The sequence below is a fragment of the Salvelinus alpinus genome, chromosome 6 (genome assembly GCF_045679555.1).
Source record: "Salvelinus alpinus chromosome 6, SLU_Salpinus.1, whole genome shotgun sequence".
NCBI classification, from domain to species: Eukaryota; Metazoa; Chordata; class Actinopteri; order Salmoniformes; family Salmonidae; genus Salvelinus; species Salvelinus alpinus.
In genome coordinates this window covers 44,203,520-44,217,690 of record NC_092091.1, presented here as the reverse complement: position 1 = coordinate 44,217,690, position 14,171 = coordinate 44,203,520, and the positions used below count along the sequence as shown (strand labels likewise).

The window sequence follows — 14,171 nt, the reverse complement described above, 5'->3', positions numbered from 1 at the left end:
TGCGCTATTGGACCTGTACATTTACATCTACAACTCCTGATCTACAATAGGCACATTTTTATAGCCTTACCTGGAACTATACATTCAACTTTGAAAAGTAATTATTCTTATTTAACTAAGCTACTTACCTTTATTGGAAAAACAATTGGTTGATTCCTCAAAACTCCTTATTCATTATTTATTTTTAAATCATTGATACATCCAGAGATTAACATGCTATGTTTTGCCAAGGCGTGGAATATAATATGAATAGAATGTTATCGTTACATTCTATCACTATGGAAAAGCATTCATACAATGCGCAATTACATAATAAACAATGAATATAAATTATTAAAGCATACACCCATATCAATATAAATTGAATATGTTTTTTGTCCTGACTCTTCTGGTCTTTTTTTCTCCACGAGTTATGAACCAGGAAAAGTGTAAATACTGCAAAAAAACGTTGGGTAGGAACATTTGATCTCTTCGGGCTGAGTGTTTCACCGGAAGATATCTTCGGAGGACCCTGAAAGCCGCCACTTCCTTCCCACGTGAACCGCTCCATGTGAGCACTGCTTTTACATCAAATAACTGTTTGTATCCAATGATTATCGTTAACAAAACCATGGATATTAACGAAAATGACGAGCAATTAGGTGAGACGTCTGAGGATGACAGCGAATTATCTGACGGAGAGGTAACTGGATATTCTATAGCGTGGTGCTTGGTAGCTAGCTAACATTAGCGAAGTTAAATAGTAGTTAACGTTAGTTAGCGATGTCTTTGCTAACTTTAGCTAGGTTATAAAAAGCTTTAATTTGTTGTGTTTCTTTTTCATTAGCTTCAAGATGCATTTGCAAAGGGTTTGTTAAAGCCTGGATTGAACTTTACAACACAAGAACCGAAGAAGATTGTCAACAATGTGGTGAGTGTTGACATGCGCAACCAACCATTGTTTCCAAAGATCTACGTCCTATGTAGGCTATAATCGTTAAACCTGGTTAAACTGTTTAGGAATTATTTTTTTTATCTCTCTAAATGGTTAAACTAGTGAGATATATGATTATTGGAAAAGTCTGAGTTTGCTTCAATTTTTCTATCATCCTAAATTAAATTATTGATTTGTTTTACTATCTCATTTATATTACGTTACTCCATGATGTGGACAGTCTATTACTACATTACACACGCTGATGGGGGGGAATTACATACTGTTATTATAGAGGTTATAGAGGTAACATTACACAATATCAATTGCTTAAAACGGATCAATGTCTTTGATTTGTATCATACACGCTTGGGGTTGCAGGACTTAGAATGCAGCTATAATTTAATTTCTCAAATGGCGCGAATAATTCGGGTAGGTCTCTCCATAAAGGTCGCTGGCCACACACCAATACACAAATTTGACTGTCAAATGTTTCACTTTGATAACAGCCAACCGTTGTCACTGTTTGTAATCTATTTTTTTTTTATTTCACCTTTATTTAACCAGGTAGGCCAGTTGAGAACAAGTTCTCATTTACAATTGCGACTTGGCCAAGATAAAGCAAAACAACAGTTTTTTGTTGTTGTTGCAATTCGTTCCAGTCATTGGCAGCAGAGAACTGGAAGGAAAGGCGACCAAATTAGGTGTTGGCTTTGGGGGTGACCAGTGAAATATACTTGCTGGAGCGTGTGCTACGGGTGGGTGTTGCTATGGTGACCAGTGAGCTGAGATAAGGCGGACCTTTAACTAGCATAGACCTATAGATGACCTGGAGCCAGTGGGTTTGGCGACGAATATGTAGTGAGGACCAGCCAACGAGAGCATACAGGTCGCAGTGGTGGGTAGTATATGGGGTTTTAGTGACAAAACGGATGGCACTGTGATAGACTGCATCCGATTTGCTGAGTAGAGTGTTGGAGGCTATTTTGTAAATGACATCGCCGAAGTCACGGATCGGTAGGATAGGCAGTTTACGAGGGTATGTTTGGCAGCATGGGTGAAGGAGGCTTTGTTGCGAAATAGGAAGCCGATTCTAGGTGTCATTTTGGATTGGAGATGCTGAATGTGAGTCTGGAAGGAGAGTTTACAGTCTAGCCAGACACCTAGGTATTTATAGCTGTCCACATATTTTAAGTCAGAACCGTCCAGAGTGGTGATGCTAGGCGGGCGGGTGCGGACAGCGATCGGTTGAAGAGCATGCATTTCGTGTTACTAGCATTTAAAAGCAGTTGGAGGCCACGGAAGGAGTGTTGTATGGCATTGAAGCTCGTTTCGTGGTTTGTTAACAGTGTCCAAAGAAGGGCCAGATGTATACAGAATGGTGTCGTCTGCGTAGAAGTGGATCAAAGAATTACCCGCAGCAAGAGCGACGTCATTGATATATACAGAGAAGAGAGTCGGCCCGAGAATTGAACCCTGTGGCAACCCCATAGAGACTATGGAGGGTCATGGTTAGTTTTGGGGCTCCCAAGTGGTGCAGCGTTCTAAGGGACTGCATCTCAGTGCTAGAGGTGTCACTACAGGCCCTGGTTCGATTCCAGGCGGTATCACAACCGGCCGTGATTGGGAGTCCCATAGGGCGGGACACTATTCGGCTCAGCGTCATTAGGGTTTTGCCGGGGTAGGCCGTCATTGTAAATAAGAATTTGTTGTTAAATGACTTGCCTAGTTAAATAAAGGTAAAATAAATTTTATGAAAGACCAAGTGAATAAACAGCAAATATTTTTTCCACAGCCTGTTTTGCTCATATTTACCAAGTGTGCCAATATTAGTGGAGGGCACTGTGCCAGTATTGATGCACAGACCAGTTTAGGTTTCTCAAAACAGGAAGTACCCGCGCTAAAGTCTATTCAATGCTGGTCTGACCAATCGGAATCCATGCTTCAAGTCCTCGGATACAATGCCTTGCAAAAGTATTCATCCCCCTTGGCATTTTTTCCTATTTTGTTGCATTACAACCTGTAATTTAAATGGATTTTTATTTGGATTTCATGTAATGGACATACACAAAATAGTCCAAATTGGTGAGGTGAAATGAAAAACATTACTGCTTAAAAAAATTACGGAAAAGTGGTTCGTGCATACAGTGGGGAGAACAAGTATTTGATACACTGCCAATTTTGCAGGTTTTCCTACTTACAAAGCATGTAGATTCTGTAATTTTTATCATAGGTACACTTCAACTGTGAGAGACGGAATCTAAAACAAAAATCCAGGAGGCCCAAACTGCTGCATATACCCTGACTCTGCTTACACGGAACGCAAGAGAAAGGACACAATTTCCCTAGTTAAAAGAAATTCATGTTAGCAGGCAATATTAACAAATTATGCAGGTTTAAAAATATACACTTGTGTATTGATTTTATATATATATATATATATATATATATATATATATATATATATATATATATATATATATATATACCTGTTCTGAAAGGCCCCAGAGTCTGTAACACCACTAAGCAAGGGGCGGCACCATGGAGACCTAGGAGCTTTCCAAACAGGTCAGGGACAAAGTTGTGGAGAAGTACAGATCAGGGTTGGGTTATTAAAAAATATCAGAAACTTTTAACATCCCACAGAGCACCATTAAATCCATTCTTTAAAAAATTGAAGAATATGGCATCACAACAAACCTGCAACGAGAGGGCTGCCGACCAAAACTCACGGACCAGGCAAGGAGGGCATTAATCAGAGAGGCACCAAAGATAACTTTTTTTGGTGTTGGAGCTTTTTGGTCATCAAGGAAAACGCTATGTCTGGTGCAAACCCAACACCTCTCATCACCCCAAGAACACTATCCCCACAGTGAAGCGTGGTGCAGCATCATGCTGTAGGGATGTTTTTCATCGGCAGGGACTGGGAAACTGGTCAGAATTGAAGGAATGATGGATGGTGCTAAATAGAAGGAAATTCTTGAGGGAAACTTGTTTGTCTTCCAGAGATTTGAGACTGGGGTGGAGGTTTTATTTTTGAGGTTTTTGGTTCCAACCACTGTGGTTTTGTGAGACGCACAGTAGGTGAACGGATGATCTCTGCATGTGTGGTTCCCACCGTGAAGCATGGAGGAGGTGTGGGGGTACTTTGCTGGTGACACTGTCTGCGATTTACTTAGAATTCAAGGCACACAACTAGCATGGCTACCACAGCATTCTGCAGCGATACGCCATCCCATCTGGTTTGTGCTTAGTGGGACTATCATTTGTTTTCAACAGGACAATGACCCAAAACACACCTCCAGGCTGTGTAAGGGCTATTTGACCAAGGAGAGTGATGGAGTGCTGCATCAGATGACCTGGCCTCCACAATCACCCAAGCTCAACCCAATTGAGATGGTTTGGGATGAGTTTGACCGCAGAGTGAAGGAAAAGAAGCCAACAAGTTCTCAGCATATTTGGGAACTCCTTCAAGACTGTCAGAAAAGCATTCCTTATGAAGCTGGTTGAGAGAATACCAGGAGTGTGCAAAGCTGTCCTCAAGGCGTAGGATGGCAACTTCGAAGAATCTAAAATATATTTTGATTTAACACTTTTGGTTACAACATGATTCCATATGTGTTATTTTGTAGTTTTGATGTCTTCACTGTTCTACTATGTAGAAAATAGTAAATTTAAAGAAAAACCCTTGAGAAGGTGTCAACCTTTGACTGGTACTATATATATATATATACTGTTTTCTACTGTATTTTAGATGATGCCACTCTGACATTGCTCGTGCTAATATTTATATTTCTTAATTTCATTCTTTTAGATTTGTGATTTGTTAGATACTGCCAAGTGTTGGAGCTCTCAATGGTGCAGCTCTAGAACATTTTGAGGATCTGAGGACCCATGCCACAGCTTTGGTTAGCTTATATTCGTAACGTGGCTCGAGCACTTTCACGGGGTGCTGACCCTTCCTATTCTCAGCCACCGAGAATGGGCGCATATCCACGGCTATAAACCAAAGACTGTAAACACAGCCTACCTATCGCTCTTGTTATTTTCTTGGCCAAGTCAGAATCGGCGGCTTGAATGCAGAGGGGAGACCGGCGGTGTTGTGGTGTTTCTTTGCTATTCCATCTTGCTCTGGTATACTGGAGGGATGTTGGCGTAAATGTGTCAACATATTTGAGTTGTTGCCAGCCGCATATCCCATTCTCGTTGAGTTTAGCGACAATACTGCTAACGTTTTATTCACAACGCTCTGTCCTTCGCTGTTGTAATCTACTGGGAAGCCAAAAATGTTCCCAAACTGGAGATTTAAACGATGATGGAGCATCCTCCAGTTCTTGTTCCTGGCTGCGCCTCACAAAAGGACAGTTTGAAATGCGACAATTAAGATTTGAATTTTGATTACAACTTGCGCATAGGCTCTAGTTTGAACAGAATAGCCTGATATGTTTTTCAGCTCAGATTTACTCCAGGTAGGCTTAAAACGCAGCGTAGGCATAGCAACAAAAAAATAGGCCTATTCGTTTGGATTTACAGTGCACACCGACTGGTTCGGCACCACTACATGTTACCGTTATTCCCCTAATCGACTGGTATTTCCATCAATGAATAGGCCAAACATTTTGCAATGGGATCCCCCCCCCCCCTTCTCCCTGACAATTGGCCGGTGACAGTTCTTATTTTATTTAGGGGCTTTTTTGTTGTTGTTGCCAGAAGCCGGCTATTACCGGCTAACAGAAACCCTAGTGATTAACAAAAAAGTGTTGGCGACCCATTAAAATCAAAATGCAACATTGTCTTAAAAAAATCCAAATAAGTAACATATTACGGTTGTATGTGTAAGTTTTAGGACTATAAATAACTTACAACATTCGTTTCCAATGGTATTTTACTTAATAAGGTAAAACTGCTGAATGAGTCCAAAAACGTGCTCCGATAGATTTTTGTTGATATGCCAGAAGTCACCAAATTGGTGTTGCCTAGTATGTGAATCACCGTTAGCTTTTCTAATACTTATTTTCTTCATGGTTGTGTACAGGAGGGTTTGAAACAGTGCCTTGCCGACTTCCGTAAGAACACACTACCCTGGGTAGAGAGGCTGGACATGGTCAATCTCCCAGCTGATGACATCGTTGCCAAGTCCGAGGGCAGACTCGACAACAAGGCTAGCGGAGACCTCAACCCGGATGACGACTTCCAGCGAGAGATGTTCTTGTGAGTGTATTGCCCCGATACATGGGTGTGGGGCTCCCGGGTGGCGCAGCATCACAGTGCTAGAGCCGTCACTACAGACCCTGGTTCGATCCCGGGCTGTATCACAACCAGCCGTGATCGGGAGTCCCATAGGGCGGTGCACAATTGACCCAGCGTCGTCCTGGTTAGGGTTTGGCCAGTGTAGGCAGTCATTGTAATTGAGAATTTGTTCTTAACTGACTTGCCAAGTTAAATAAATACAAAAATCCATTCATATCATACTGAAGAGAGACTTTGGTGTAATATTATGCTCTTTAAGCTATGGCAATTGTAACACATCCTCTCTTACGTTGATGTCCTCCAGCTACCGCCAAGCCCAAGCCGCTGTTCTGGAGGCGATGCCCCGGCTCCTGAAGCTTAAGATAGCCACCAAGAGGCCTGAGGACTACTTTGCAGAGATGGCCAAGTCGGACCAGCAAATGCAGAAGGTAGGATGCCCTGACGTAGCCTTAGACCAGAGATATCTTGCCATGTTTATGTGACTTAATTGTATCAGGTTTGGGTAGATCTCTGACACCAAAACGGTTATAAAAAGATTTGCTGTTTTACTTTTCTGTAATTGCCTGTTTATGGCAGATATAATATTTTTTTTACTGCTTAATAACATTATTTGACAAAGTATCCTGACACAAATCAATATCCTCTTTAAATCACATTGGCTATGCATGGAGGTTGGTTCAGGTTGTCTTGTTATCGCATAATCTCTAATCTGACAGTCTGTCTTGCGCTCTTGCTTGCCAACTAGCAACATTGTATCATGGTAGTGGCCCACAAAGTTTCCTGCACCACTGACTGAACTGTATGCATACAGGTGAGACGTACCATACAAGTCCACCAAGAAGGAGTATTAATATGAAGTCATTTTGATTTCCTCCTCTTCCACTAATCTAATGTCTGTTCGAATAGTTGGCCGTTATTATTTATTTTTTTAAATAAAAAAATGCAAATCAAGCTAGCTAACTAGCAACTTTAACAAGGATAAAGGCACAATAAATTGACGCTGAAACAGCGGATATTGACTAGCCAGATGGACAGAGGGAGACGTGCTTTATCCAAGGCGCCAACGTACCCTTGGTGAGCTATCATTCTTGCATTAGTATTGCAGTCACTTCCATCGTGGTGTCAATAAATCGCCAGTGGGCACTCCTAATCAAACTTTACCTTACACGCGGAGGCATTCAAATGGATTTCTGTTGGTGTGGCCGGTAAATCTCACGTTTGTCCAGCAAATTCTGACATTTTACTGGCGCTGAAACACTGGTGTGGTCATGAATAATGCGACCCGTTGTCTTTTCCTACAGATCAGGAAGAAACTCATCATGAAGCAGACAATGATGGAGAAGTCCGAAAAGGCCAAGAAACTAAGAGAACAGAGGAAGTACGGCAAGAAGGTTAGTAATCCTCTCCTCCCATCACTGCTGTCCTTCAAGGAAAAAGAGGTGATCTCACTGGCACTTAACTTTTTATTATGTCATCTTGGTACATGTGGTCATATGAAATCTGTCCTGTAGGTGCAAGTGGAGGTTATTCAGAAGAGGCAGAAGGAGAAGAAGGCCATGATGTCTGCCGTGAAGAAGTATCAGAAAGGTAGGTCCTCGGTTCTACGTGTTGTGCTTACGACCCAACTTGTTCACACTTGTCGTTGGTAAGTTGCTCTGGTTGACAGCATCTGCTTAAACTGCCAAATGTGATTCATACCGTTTTAAACACCCTCCTCTCTCGTAGGCATGACTGACAAACTGGACTTCCTGGAAGGAGACCAGAAGACGGCTAAAGGAGGCGCTCCGGCTAAAGGAGGTGCAGGGAAAACAGCAGGAGGCCAAACACCTGATAAAAAAGCCACGAACAAAAAAGGGTAAGACGCCACACACAGATGTGAATGTTGTGCACAATGCTTATTCTCCACTACCTACCTATACTCATTGTATTCAGTGCTTTTATAACACATTTGTGTGTACTGTACCTCGACTCAAACCTCTTGACTTGACAGCCCCAATGCTAAGAGGAAGTATAAGGACCAGAGGTTTGGCTTTGGCGGAAAGAAGAGTGGATCCAAGTGGAACACCAAGGACAGTCACAATGATGTGTCAGGGTTTCGTGCCAAGGTGGCTCATGGGAAAGGAGGAAAGGGAGGGAAAGGAGGCAAAGCGGGACCTGGAGGAAAAGGAGGAAGGGGCCCTGCCAAAGGAGGGGTTGTAAGTGACTGACAGACATCATTGATCACATTTTAAATTAAAGTACAAATAATTGATTGTTCAAGTACATTTTTCCCCCAGTTATATTATTTGAAATCGTAGATCTTTTGTAATTTTTCTCCTTTTCTAATATGTTTTGTGATTCTTCAGAAACGACCGGGCAAGAATGCACGCAAGAAGATGAAGGGTCGCTCCTAAAGAGTTGAGTGCTGAAGGTCCTGCAGTCTGATTGGTCTCTCGGTCTGTGACATCAGCCAGGTTTGCACCCCGTCATCAGTCTTGGGTTACACACATTGCATCCCAGCGCATATATTGAAGAGAAGAAGTGCTCTCTTTCTATACTTAATTCCACACGCCACCTGTTATTGAGCCCTTGGGGCAGTGGACTGATATGGAGGACTTTGTCACTATGACCCAAGATGTCCACTTGCATCCTGCCCTCAGAATGATCTTTCCTAGAATATCGCGGAGGAGGCTAGATGTGGACTTGGCTGCATGTGAGCTTTAGAATTTCACCTTGTGCATAACCTGACTGAGCGGTACCGTACTATACACGCCAAATTCAATAACTGCCCTGCTACACTCCCTCTGCAGAGGAGGGGAGGTTTAAAACCCCAAACATGAATTTGGACATCAAAAGACAGTTACATTTTGTTTCTTTTATTACTGTCTAAAAAAAATCCATGTTTCTTTTAAAATAAATCTTTATACATTGTTGTAACGCGTGTAAGTTTGTGAAGCTATTTTCTGACGTTGATTACAATGATCAAGCCACTTCAATAAATGTATGCTGTCATTTAGTTTTTGGTAATACTTATAGATTTTAGCAAAATCCACACCTTTTCAAGTCTGCGAATTGACACTGATTCACTACCCCCTAGTGACATGACATTTTGTAATATTGAACAGCTGTCATGTTTGGCCTTTAACATCTATCAATAGGCCTTTAACATCTATCAATAGTATTAATATGTGATGGACCAATGTGTTACTTTCTATAGATCTGGGTAAATGTTAAATCTAAACTATTTTTATTTGGCACATTTGGTGCAAGAATTACCCCTGGTTTAGCCTGAGGAGTATACCACCTCAGTCACTGGCTTCATCAATAAGTGCATCGACGACGTCATCCCCACAGTGACCGTACGTACATATCCTGACCAGAAGCCATGGATTACAAGCAACATCCGCACCGAGCTAAAGGCTAGAGCGGCCGCTTTCAAGGAGGGGGACACTAATCTGGACGCTTATAGGAAATCCCACTGTGCCCTGAGACGAACCATCAAACAGGCAAAGCATCAATACAGGACTAAGATTGAATCCTACTACACTGGGTCAGATGCTCGTCGGATGTGGTAGGGCTAGAAAACTAATATGGACTATAAAGGGAAACCCAGCCACGAGCTGCCCAGCGAGCCTTCCAGATGAGTTAAATGCCTTTTTATGCTCGCTTCGAGGCAAGCAACACTGAAGCATGCATGAGAGCACCAGCTGTTCCGGATGACTGTGATCACACTCCGTAGCCGACGTGAGGAAGACCTTCAACCTCTATGGGATCGGTGTGTGTGTCGTCATTGTCGTAATCTTTTTAGGTGAAAATTGTAAAACGGGTCCGATCCTTATAAACAGGTCAGCATTCACAAAGCCACAGAGCCAGACGGATTACCAGGACATGTACTCGAAGGTTGCGCGGACCAACTGGCAAGTGTCTTCTCTGACATTTTCAACCTCCCCTGACTGGGTCTGTAATACCTACATGTTTCAAACAGACCACCATTGTCCCTGTGCCCCAGAAAGCGAAGGTAACCTGCCTAGATGATTACCGCCCCGTAGCACTCACGTAGGTAGCCATGAAGTGCCTTGAAAGGCTGGTCATGGCTCACATCAACACCATCATGCCGGAAACCCTAGACCCACTTCGCATACTGCCCCGACAGATCCACAGATGGTGCAATCGCACTCCACACTGCCCTTTCCCACCTGGACAAAAGGAACACCTATGTGAGAATGCTGTTCATTGACTACAGCTCAGTGTTCAACACCATAGTACCCACAAAGCTCATCACTAAACTAAGGACCCTGGGACTAAACAACTCCCTCTGCAACTGGATCCTGGACTTCCTGACGGATCGCCCCCACGCTGATCCTGAACACTGGGGCCCCTCCTGTACTCCCTGTTCACCCACGACTGTGTGGCCAAGCACGACTCCAACACCATCATTAAGTTTGCTGACGACACAGCAGTGGTAGGCCTGATCACCGACAGGTCAGAGATCTGGCAGCGTGGTGCCAGGACAACAGTCCCTCCCTCAAAGTGAGCAAGACAAAGGAGATGATCGTGGACAATAGGAAAAGGAGGTCCGAACAGGGCCTCATTAACGTTGACAGGGCTGAAGTGGAGCAGGTTGAGAGTTTCAAGTTCCTTGGTGTCCATATCACAAACAAACTATCATGGTCCAAACACACCAAGACAGTTGTGAAGAGGGCACGGCAACAACTTTTCCCCCTCAGGAGACTGAAAAGATTTTTGCATGGGTCCCCAGATCCTCAAGAAGTTCTACGGCTACACCAGCGAGAGCATCCTGACCGGTTGCATCACCGCCTGGTATGGCAACTGCTCGGCATCTGACCGTAAGGCCCAGAACATCACTGGGCCCAAGCTTCGTGACATCCAGGACCTATAAACTAGGCGGTGTCAGAGGAAAGCCCCAAAAATTGTCAGACTCCAGTCACCAAAGTCATAGACTGTTCTCTCTGCTACTGCACGGCAAGCGGTAACAGAGCGCCAAGTCTAGGACCAAAAGGTTCCTTAACAGCTTCTACCCTCAAGCTGAACAATTTATCAAATACCACACAGACTATTTATATTGACCCCTCTTTGTTTTTACACTGTTGCTACTCGCTATCTATTATCTATGCATACCCCCTGTATATAGCCTTGCTATTATGTAATAAATAAATAAAAATGTTTACTTTAGTAAATAGTTTCTTGACGCTTTCTTGAACTGCATTGTTGGTTAAGGGCTTGTAAGTAAGCATTTCATGGTAAGGTGCTACACCTGTTGTATTCGGTGCATGTGACAAATAATTTGATTTGAGTGCCAGTCTGGTATTATACAAACTCCTTGTCACTCTGTCATGCGGTGTCATCTTTGGCTTGACAATGACCACAATGGAGATGGCAAGGGCACAAACAGTCCTGGGATCAGGCTATACCTGCTCCTGTTTCTTTTTACATTTACATTACATTTAAGTCATTTAGCAGACGCTCTTATCCAGAGCGACTTACAAATTGGTGCATTCACCTTATGATATCCAGTGGAACAACCACTTTACAATAGTGCATCTAACTCTTTTAAGGGGGGGGGGGGTTAGAAGGATTACTTTATCCTATCCTAGGTATTCCTTAAAGAGGTGGGGTTTCAGGTGTCTCCGGAAGGTGGTGATTGACTCCGCTGACCTGGCGTCGTGAGGGAGTTTGTTCCACCATTGGGGTGCCAGAGCAGCGAACAGTTTTGACTGGGCTGAGCGGGAACTGTACTTCCTCAGAGGTAGGGAGGCGAGCAGGCCAGAGGTGGATGAACGCAGTGCCCTTGTTTTTGATAAATGATTTGTACTAGTTCAATATGTATTTCCTGTATGACGTTATGGTGTTTGACATTAAACAGTAGGTCTGTCTGCAATCAGTTGTTTGCTTGGGACAGTAAAGCAATATTCTTCATAGCCATGTTTCCATTTAATATTTATCAATTGATATCCAGCAAAGAGGCCAATGATCCAGTAGTTTATCCAAATTGAGTCTTGTAGCCTACTTGTAGTAGGCCGGCGATCTAGCCCAGGTTCTGTGTCTGTTCTTTCAGACGCCATGCTGCATCCATGTACTTGGTGATCTCAGAGTTCTGCCGTGGCCAGTTCAGTCTCCTATCGCTGCGATCTGAAACAATCTGACAGGGCAAAAAAGCTATTATTTAGGAAAGATTTGATTGTAGGAGTGCCAGAGCAGGCTAAGGACACTAAAGAAGGGGACACAACTTTGAAACGTATTCTCATAATCACTCACAAAGTGGGAGTTCTTACCAGAGGTCTGGATATCCAGCCTATCTCTTGGCTCTCAGTTTGGGGGTGAGTGTATTTCTTGGTTGGTTCCAAACAAGCCCTGTGGATGATCTTCAGGAAAGCAGCTGGGGGGGGAAACATAATCTAAGAGACTGGCCAACATCTCCGATAATATTGAAAAGCTAGCCATCATACTTACGATCCTCTATGTTGTCGTGGGTGGGGCTGGCCATAGGCTTGTCAGTCAAAACATGAACTGAGAAGTAAAAGAAGATGACGTTATTGGTTTATTTGTCAGAGATTTAGCTAGATATCTGATATATGTAGTCCCTGACAGAAAACGATATACTTCAATACATCATTACAATATAACGCTTAAAATATCTCTCTCTATATAAAACAAATCAAAATAGGCAAAAATATACAATATAATGATACTACTTCAGAGTTGAAATTCCTTTGGTCCTACAGTATCTGACATTTTAAGTAACAGAATGCCTTAATCTTCACATGACTGGTTTTATACTAGACACTTTTTTAGGTCTGCCGTGAAGCTAGCAAAAATACTCTCACTGGTAGGCAGGGTGTTCCATAATCCAGACGCTCTGACTGAAAAAGCGGTCAGGCCAAATTTGGTGGACCGAAACTGAGTTGAGCAGACTCCTCTGGTTGAAGCTCTTGTCGTCCTGGTATTGTCCTTGCAGTATGTTACTAACTGAGTGATCTTATACAGCAGAGGTGTCGGCAAAGCATAAAAGGCTGTCAACTCAGGAGGTTGTATTTCTTAATTGGAGTGTGGTGATAGCTATGTGTTTTCGTTTTTTTGTCCGGTACTTTGAGTTTGCATATAGCTAAAGCTTTTGAAGTGGTTTCATTCCTGTGACACTAGCTTGTGACCAGGTTATGACGCAGTAGGGGATTGGACAAAAGCAATTACAGTAGTTGTTCATCATGACATTCCTCATCGTTCACATGAATACACAAACCTTTCTACGGCGGTTGAATGTGCTTACGTCTTTTGTACGGGTTTATGCTAAATACCGTGTACAATTGTTGACTCCTATTCTCCTTCTTTATGGTCTCGACGTGAATTGCGTTCTGATGAACAATATCCACAGGATGCTTTTCTTTTGGTTGCTTAGCGGCTGCCATCCTGGTTCGTGTAAATTCGGACGCAATCCAGAGAAAACACCCGAGACGCTACGTAGTGTGCAACTTTGTTAGCAAGCCAGCCGTCGAAATATAAACTAGCTGTCAATCGCAACAAGTTTTAGTTAGTTCTCTCGTTGCCTAGCAACGGTAAACAGAACCTCAGAATGTACAGGTATTTAGTGGCCACACGAGGGCGCACAGTACACATTTTCTTTCAGTCAGCCATGGATGGAATAAAACATGTATTTCTGTTCAGAGCTACAGGGGCTGTAGTCTACTGTGCTCTTGCCCTATTAGTGAAGAGAGTACATTCTGTCTTGTAGGCCACCATTAAATCAATTTACTTCAACGTTGGCAATTGAAAAACATCAAAGAAAATATTGTAAAATGCAAGCCAAGTTTGCTTGTTTGATATCTAGAGATACTATATCAAACGTTAGGGGCTTTAAATCTTTACACGAGATGCTCCGTTCAGTACGTGTTTTTTTATATTTAGGCCTGGCTGCATGAGTAGAATGTGATGACAAGGTCATAGCTGTATTGACATGAGGATCCCCGGTCTCCCTCTATATAACCCTGCCAGAGGTGGTGTCCAGTTCCAATAC

General features: G+C 42.9%; 2 protein-coding genes across 2 annotated transcripts; one reads left to right on the top strand and one right to left on the bottom strand.

Moving 5' to 3' along the window:
* The first annotated feature begins 102 nt into the window (after window positions 1-102).
* LOC139578732 (probable rRNA-processing protein EBP2) lies at window positions 103-9,075 on the top strand. The gene is made up of 9 exons (XM_071406707.1): window positions 103-682; window positions 827-910; window positions 5,949-6,124; window positions 6,468-6,591; window positions 7,465-7,554; window positions 7,675-7,750; window positions 7,889-8,018; window positions 8,154-8,358; window positions 8,509-9,075. Exons 1-9 carry the CDS (start codon window positions 590-592, stop codon window positions 8,554-8,556), a joined length of 1,026 nt encoding a protein of 341 aa, XP_071262808.1. The 5' UTR covers window positions 103-589; the 3' UTR covers window positions 8,557-9,075.
* Window positions 9,076-12,075: 3,000 nt separating this feature from the next.
* LOC139578733 (cilia- and flagella-associated protein 144-like) lies at window positions 12,076-13,718 on the bottom strand. The gene is made up of 4 exons (XM_071406708.1): window positions 13,428-13,718; window positions 12,614-12,670; window positions 12,436-12,539; window positions 12,076-12,302 (listed from the first exon to the last, which is right to left on the bottom strand). Exons 1-4 carry the CDS (start codon window positions 13,564-13,566, stop codon window positions 12,189-12,191), a joined length of 414 nt encoding a protein of 137 aa, XP_071262809.1. The 5' UTR covers window positions 13,567-13,718; the 3' UTR covers window positions 12,076-12,188.
* Between the last annotated feature and the right edge of the window lie 453 nt (window positions 13,719-14,171).